Genomic DNA, 6956 nt, shown 5'->3' with positions numbered 1-6956 from the left:
CGGGTCGAAATTTTAGAGATATTTGCGCTACATTTGCAGAGATATGATCTGAGGAAGTTGGCATTTTTGTAGCCTCCTGAATTACATTCCAAACATGTGACCTAGGGAAAATCGTCAAAACTGTTGCTTTGAGCATCTGATTGAAATTTCGTCAGAAGCTAAAGAAAGAGGACGAGCTGTAGTTTCTTGTATATATTGTTCAGATACTAAGGTAAAAATAGTGACACGTGGCACTTCATACAATTTCGCTCTTGTGAAAATGTATATAATCTGGTCATCTTGGGAGATTGTGCATAACTCTTTCTTGGAGAATCTAAATTCGATTAGACTAGTGGCATTGGAAAGAGGACATAGAGGGCTAATGTAAGGTACAATTTCAAAACTAGAAGATCTGAAATTACAGAGATACATCAGATGAAACATCGAGCTCCTACAGAGTGAAAAAGGGTGTGTAGATTTTTTTAAATTTTTTGCATAAGCTTGGTTTGAAAAAATAGGTTGAAGGAATTCAAAGGGAATAGTGTAGTACTTGGGATTCATTTCTTGAAAATGTATATGTCCATACCTGGATTCTTTAAGAAAATTCTCCATTCTTCCCTTTCTATGCCTCTATTTTTAAACCATCATTCTCCTCCTCTAGATAGGCCAGTAGATTTAAAAATAAGGGACTCTGTCACTACGAATTTGACATCTCCAATCTTGACTTCTACTCCATCAAAATCTCTAGTGAAGGATTTGGTCACCTCTTTGTTGAAACAATCAAATCTCTCAATGAAATGTTGCCACTGCGCTTTCTACAACATCTCCTTCACTTCCGGGTAACCTTCCATGAACTTTCTTCCATTTGGCTTAGACCTCACAATGATCCCCATGATTCAAAATTTTTTCCTCCAACTTAATCTTGATAGAAAATGTATCAGGGTCTTAGAATGAGGGGTTTGGGAAAGGGTATAAATGAAAAATGAGGATGAGAGAGGAATGAATGAAATGACCATTCTGGAGGATTTAATGAATGTGAGTTGGCGATTTCAGCAATCTCTTCAATTAATTTGAATTTGAGTTAGGAGTTTTGTGAAATGATTGGAGACAATGGCGGTATTATGGTGATATGACCAAAATATCTTTCAACCTTAGGAAATGATGGTCTTTAGCAAGTAGTACAATCATCATAAAATTCATATACTTAATGTTTTTTTATACTTATTACTAAATTAAATGTTTCCATATGTTTGAATACCTTTACATTGATATTTTTGACCTTTGTTTTCTCCTTTCTTCATTGTCTTCATTTGCTTTCAAAATTTAATTTGATCACTGCTTCAATTGCCCAGTTGGTGGTTCCTCTCAAACATCAGTTGTAGAATTCTATAAAAGTTGTAGACTTCTTTCTATTCTCTAGCTATTTAATTTTTGAAAAGAAAAGATTGGGATATAAAGGAAATTGGGTTTAGAATAGGTATGAGGAAAATTTAAAGTGTCAGAAATTGATTTTCACATTAGATTTTCTATATAAACATGCCAAACATTATTGGTTTTGAAGTTTTATTATTATTACGCCGTAAGGCGTTTCCCTCTGAAATCAACTCTCCCAATTGTCAGGTGTCATTGTTTGAGCCATTAGATCCGATGTTAGACGATGGAAACATTCCAGATCGTTGGATGTAATTTAGGTTAGTTTCTTATATTTTTTCTGGACAGTTTTTTTTGTCGCTTCAAATCTCGCTGAATTTCGCTGAGCAGGCAGCGTCTCTGGGCATCCCACTCCAGGCGCTTGGAGCTTGATGAGCGTTTATCCCCAGTGAGGGTTTTGCGGGCAGAGTTTTTAATGGATCTTCCGGCTTCAGATTTCATCCAACGGAAGAGGAACCGGTTGGCTTCTGTATATAGAACACGGTAAAGTTAATTCCATCAGGTTTGTTTGAGACAGTGGTTTATGCTCTTCTGTTATTTATTCTGTGTTCTCTGATTGTTTTTGTTAGGAATTTTTGTGTTGTGGAGCAGAGCGCCCATTGGTGGTTGGTGGTTTTGTTTTGTGTTTTATATTGGTGTTGCGAGTCTGTGTTTGTATGTATGCATGTTTGTTTGTTTTTGTGGGTATTGTTCAGTCATTGATGTATTCAATATGTCATTTGTCTCATTTCTATGTACATGAACCCTGTGTCTGTGAACCCGGAGAGAAACAATAACGGTGGAGGCAGGGCAAGATGGTAGTATTATATTCACAATTTGTTTTAGTGTTTTTATCCCTGATCTCACAATTTGATATAATTTGCAAATGTCATTGAATTCTTTTTGAATTCTACTGTTAAATTATGGAACGTAGGGCCGTTATTGTGTTGGTTGGTCAAGGCTTATCTGCCAGCCTGCAGAAGAAAAAGGAGTGGTGAAGAACTTGTAGAGAATAAAAATGGATCGTCTCATGTTACAGGTATGTATACATTTTCTTTCGCAGACATATTTTTCCACTTTGATCGGATAATAATGATAAAGAAGGGAATAAATGAATCTGAATCTATATAAATTTTGTATATTAGATTTTATTGGATGTAAATTTTTAATTCCGCTGGTCTAACGGATGTCATTTTAAAGATTTGGAAACCCTCAACACACCCTCATAATCCAAGGCCGACAATGCCATGGCACTTACCAGTACCACGCGGCCACGCTTCTCAGAAAACTCAATATGTTTGCACCTTGGTATGTTTGCATTTGTATGAAATGTCAGCCTTCTCCCTTAAATGCTGGGAAACACAGATTACTGGCATAAAACCCTCGTGCACGATATTCATTCTAAATTATTTAGGATGGTGTTGTTGGCGAGATTTTATACTTGAAGAGAGTAAGACTGGATATTGATTCACAGTTTCCATTTTTCCAATTAATTAACTTTTTGAATCCAATACAAAACCAAATAGAAATATAAGTGTTACAACAATCAGAAATTTGATAAACCAAATAGAAATATAAGTGTTACAACAATCAGAAATTTGATAATAAATATTGATGTTTATGTGGCAAATATTAAGCACCCTACAATAAGCTAACGATTGGTTCAGTCCTTTACATCTTGTCCATTAAATAAGAATAAAATAATATGCAATGGACAAGATGACAAAACAGTAAACCAATAATTACTATATTGTGCTTAATATTTACAGATTTATATTTTTATCAATAACTCCTGATATACCCAAGACCCAGCTATATAGTACCTTGTTTCGTTCTGATGAATTATTTTACTTTATTAGTTACAGGCCACAAGAGCATTTTCTAACCATAGATTTGTTATGATGATGCAGGAATTCGTTGCTTCTGGTATTGCCTTTTCAGTTCAGATATGGTGCATTGACAGAGGAGGGCCTGTGTTTGTTGCAGTCTACCAACCTGTACAAACTATTGCTGTTGCAATTATGGCATCTATCATTCTTGGGGAACAATTCTATCTGGGAGGGTATATTCCTTATACATTTCTTTAAATAAATGCCATGTTTCATCATTTTTAGTTTCATTGGATGACGTGAATTTTGCATCCATGGCAGGATATTTGGAGCAATTCCGATTATCATCGGTCTCTACCTTGTACTGTGGGGCAAAAGTGAAGAAAAGAGATTGGGACTATTGCAGGCCAAATCGTCCATGGTGCCTGAGAACCAACCTGACAATATGGATCAGAGTGCAACTTTGATCATCAACAACAGCAATGGCATCAAGCCTAATACGTCCTCGTCCCTAATTCAGCCTCTTCTCCTTGACACCAGTTACAAAACTGTTAATATCCCTTCTCCTTCAGACGAGCCACAGCCATAAAAGCCATCAAACCCTCTAACCCATCACAACAATACAACAGCTTGTATCACTGCAAACATTAGTAATGAATTTTCATGGTCTAGCAAAATATCCATGCAAACATCTACAGATGTATGTATCCATCTTAAGCCACCAAACATGTGCTTAAGAGCTTATATTAATATTTGGTTTCTGCCTGTGTGCCTGTTATAAGCATATCCACTGAAAGTAAGATTTTGTTTCCCTTCTTGTAATATATAGTAAGTGTAGATTTCTGTTTCCTTTGTTTTCAAACGAGGCAGTAATATTTTATACTTGAAGAGAGTAAGACTGGATACTGATTCACAGTTTCCATTTTTCCAATTAATTAACTTTTTGAATCCAATACAAAACCAAATAGAAATATAAGTGTTACAACAATCAGAAATTTGATAAACCAAATAGAAATATAAGTGTTACAACAATCAGAAATTTGATAATAAATATTGATGTTTATGTGGCAAATATTAAGCACCCTACAATAAGCTAACGATTGGTTCAGTCCTTTACATCTTGTCCATTAAATAAGAATAAAATAATATGCAATGGACAAGATGACAAAACAGTAAACCAATAATTACTATATTGTGCTTAATATTTACAGATTTATATTTTTATCAATAACCTCCAGATATACCCAAGACCCAGCTATATAGTACCTTGTTTCGTTCTGATGAATTATTTTACTTTATTAGGTACAGGCCACAAGAGCATTTTCTAACCATAGATTTGTTATGATGATGCAGGGATTCGTTGCTTCTGGTATTGCCTTTTCAGTTCAGATATGGTGCATTGACAGAGGAGGGCCTGTGTTTGTTGCAGTCTACCAACCTGTACAAACTATTGCTGTTGCAATTATGGCATCTATCATTCCTGGGGAACAATTCTATCTGGGAGGGTATATTCCTTATACATTTCTTTAAATATATGCCATGTTTCATCATTTTTAGTTTCATTGGATGACGTGAATTTTGCATCCATGGCAGGATATTTGGAGCAATTCTGATTATCATCGGTCTCTACCTTGTACTGTGGGGTAAAAGTGAAGAAAAGAGATTGGGACTATTGCAGGCCAACCATGGTGCCTGAGAACCAACCTGACAATATGGATCAGAGTGCAACTTTGATCATCAACAACAGCAATGGCATCAAGCCTAATACGTCCTCGTCCCTAATTCAGTCTCTTCTCCTTGACACCAGTTACAAAACTGTTAATATCCCTTCTCCTTCAGATGAGCCACAGCCATAAAAGCCATCAAACCCTCTAACACATCACAACAATACAACAGCTTGTATCACTGCAAACAGTACTAATGAATTTTCATGGTCTAGCAAAATATCCATGCAAACATCTACAGATGTATGTATCCATCTTAAGCCACCAAACATGTGCTTAAGAGCTTATATTAATAATTGGTTTCTGCCTGTGTGCCTGTTATAAGCATATCCACTGAAAGTAAGATTTTGTTTCCCTTCTTGTAATATATAGTAAGTGTAGATTTCTGTTTCCTTTGTTTTCAAACGAGGCAGTAATATTTTATACTTGAAGAGAGTAAGACTGGATATTGATTCACAGTTTCCATTTTTCCAATTAATTAACTTTTTGAATCCAATACAAAACCAAATAGAAATATAAGTGTTACAACAACCAGAAATTTGATAAACCAAATAGAAATATAAGTGTTACAACAATCAGAAATTTGATAATAAATATTGATGTTTATGTGGCAAATATTAAGCACCCTACAATAAGCTAACGATTGGTTCAGTCTTTTACATCTTGTCCATTAAATAAGAATAAAATAATATTCAATGGACAAGATGACAAAACAGTAAACCAATAATTACTATATTGTGCTTAATATTTACAGATTTATATTTTTATCAATAACCTCCTGATATACCCAAGACCCAGCTATATAGTACCTTGTTTCGTTCTGATGAATTATTTTACTTTATTAGGTACAGGCCACAAGAGCATTTTCTAACCATAGATTTGTTATGATGATGCAGGGATTCGTTGCTTCTGGTATTGCCTTTTCAGTTCAGATATGGTGCATTGACAGAGGAGGGCCTGTGTTTGTTGCAGTCTACCAACCTGTACAAACTATTGCTGTTGCAATTATGGCATCTATCATTCTTGGGGAACAATTCTATCTGGGAGGGTATATTCCTTATTTCTTTAAATATATGCCATGTTTCATCATTTTTAGTTTCATTGGATGACGTGAATTTTGCATCCATGGCAGGATATTTGGAGCAATTCTGATTATCATGGGTCTCTACCTTGTACTGTGGGGCAAAAGTGAAGAAAAGAGATTGGGACTATTGCAGGCCAAATCGTCCATGGTGCCTGAGAACCAACCTGACAATATGGATCAGAGTGCAACTTTGATCATCAACAACAGCAATGGCATCAAGTCTAATACGTCCTCGTCCCTAACCCAGCCTCTTCTCCTTGACACCAGTTACAAAACTGTTAATATCCCTTCTCCTTCAGACGAGCCACAGCCATAAAAGCCATCAAACCCTCTAACCCATCACAACAATACAACAGCTTGTATCACTGCAAATAGTACTAATGAATTTTCATGGTCTAGCAAAATATCCATGCAAACATCTACAGATGTATGTATCCATCTTAAGCCACCAAACATGTGCTTAAGAGCTTATATTAATAATTGGTTTCTGCCTGTGTGCCTGTTATAACCATATCCACTGATATATATATATAATTGGTTTCCCTTCTTGTAATATATAGTAAGTGTAGATTTCTGTTTCCTTTGTTTTCAAACGAGGCAGTAATATACCCTAATCTTATGATAGGGTTACAAAAGTTTTTGATTGACCACCATGCTGCTAGCAGCACACTTATATACTACGATACTACGAGTGTTATGTTCACCGACTACTGGTTTTCTATATCACTGTCTTTCTGTATTTGTCTTTCACAGTGAGAAAGCAAGCGCTAAGGCGTTTGTTATTCACCACATCCAATTGGACAATTGTGTGATCAGTGAAAGGGATTACAAGTTTTTGCAGTAAAGCATTGCAGAATAATTTTTAGTTTGGTAGAGGTTTCCTTAAAATGATTTTATCAATAAATCCATTTTTTGGGATAAGAGAAGTAA

General features: G+C 35.5%; 1 protein-coding gene and 1 pseudogene across 3 annotated transcripts; both read left to right on the top strand.

The window, feature by feature from the left end:
* Nucleotides 1-1616: 1616 nt before the first annotated feature.
* LOC149231105 (auxin-induced protein 5NG4-like) lies at nucleotides 1617-6733 on the top strand. Of its 3 annotated transcripts, XM_089379126.1 has the most exons (9): nucleotides 1617-1893; nucleotides 1980-2207; nucleotides 2324-2428; nucleotides 3300-3451; nucleotides 3540-4014; nucleotides 4572-4723; nucleotides 4812-5281; nucleotides 5839-5990; nucleotides 6075-6733. In XM_089379126.1, the coding sequence occupies exons 3-5, from the start codon at nucleotides 2408-2410 to the stop codon at nucleotides 3805-3807; spliced, it is 441 nt and encodes a 146-aa protein (XP_089235252.1). In that variant the 5' UTR covers nucleotides 1617-1893; nucleotides 1980-2207; nucleotides 2324-2407; the 3' UTR covers nucleotides 3808-4014; nucleotides 4572-4723; nucleotides 4812-5281; nucleotides 5839-5990; nucleotides 6075-6733. The 3 variants fall into 3 exon arrangements, with proteins under 3 accessions (XP_089235252.1, XP_089235253.1, XP_089235254.1); XM_089379127.1 differs by lacking the exon at nucleotides 1980-2207; XM_089379128.1 differs by having other exon boundaries at nucleotides 1617-2207; nucleotides 4812-5185.
* On the top strand, nucleotides 4931-6342 carry LOC149231106 (auxin-induced protein 5NG4 pseudogene; annotated as a pseudogene).
* Nucleotides 6734-6956: the final 223 nt, after the last annotated feature.

Source organism: Pinus tabuliformis, chromosome J (genome assembly GCF_031772625.1).
Source record: "Pinus tabuliformis cultivar Carrire ecotype Pingquan chromosome J, CPIR1, whole genome shotgun sequence".
NCBI classification, from domain to species: Eukaryota; Viridiplantae; Streptophyta; class Pinopsida; order Pinales; family Pinaceae; genus Pinus; species Pinus tabuliformis.
This window is presented reverse-complemented; position numbering and strand designations above follow the sequence as displayed.

What these genes read in the sequence shown, in the direction of transcription:
- LOC149231105 (XM_089379127.1), top strand. Translation starts at nt 2,408, where the DNA reads ATGGATCGTCTCATGTTACAG. An exon ending in TGGATCGTCTCATGTTACAG is followed by an intron (nt 2,429 to 3,299) that starts GTATGTATACAT and finishes ATGATGATGCAG; the next exon opens with GAATTCGTTGCTTCTGGTAT. An exon ending in GAACAATTCTATCTGGGAGG is followed by an intron (nt 3,452 to 3,539) that starts GTATATTCCTTA and finishes CATCCATGGCAG; the next exon opens with GATATTTGGAGCAATTCCGA.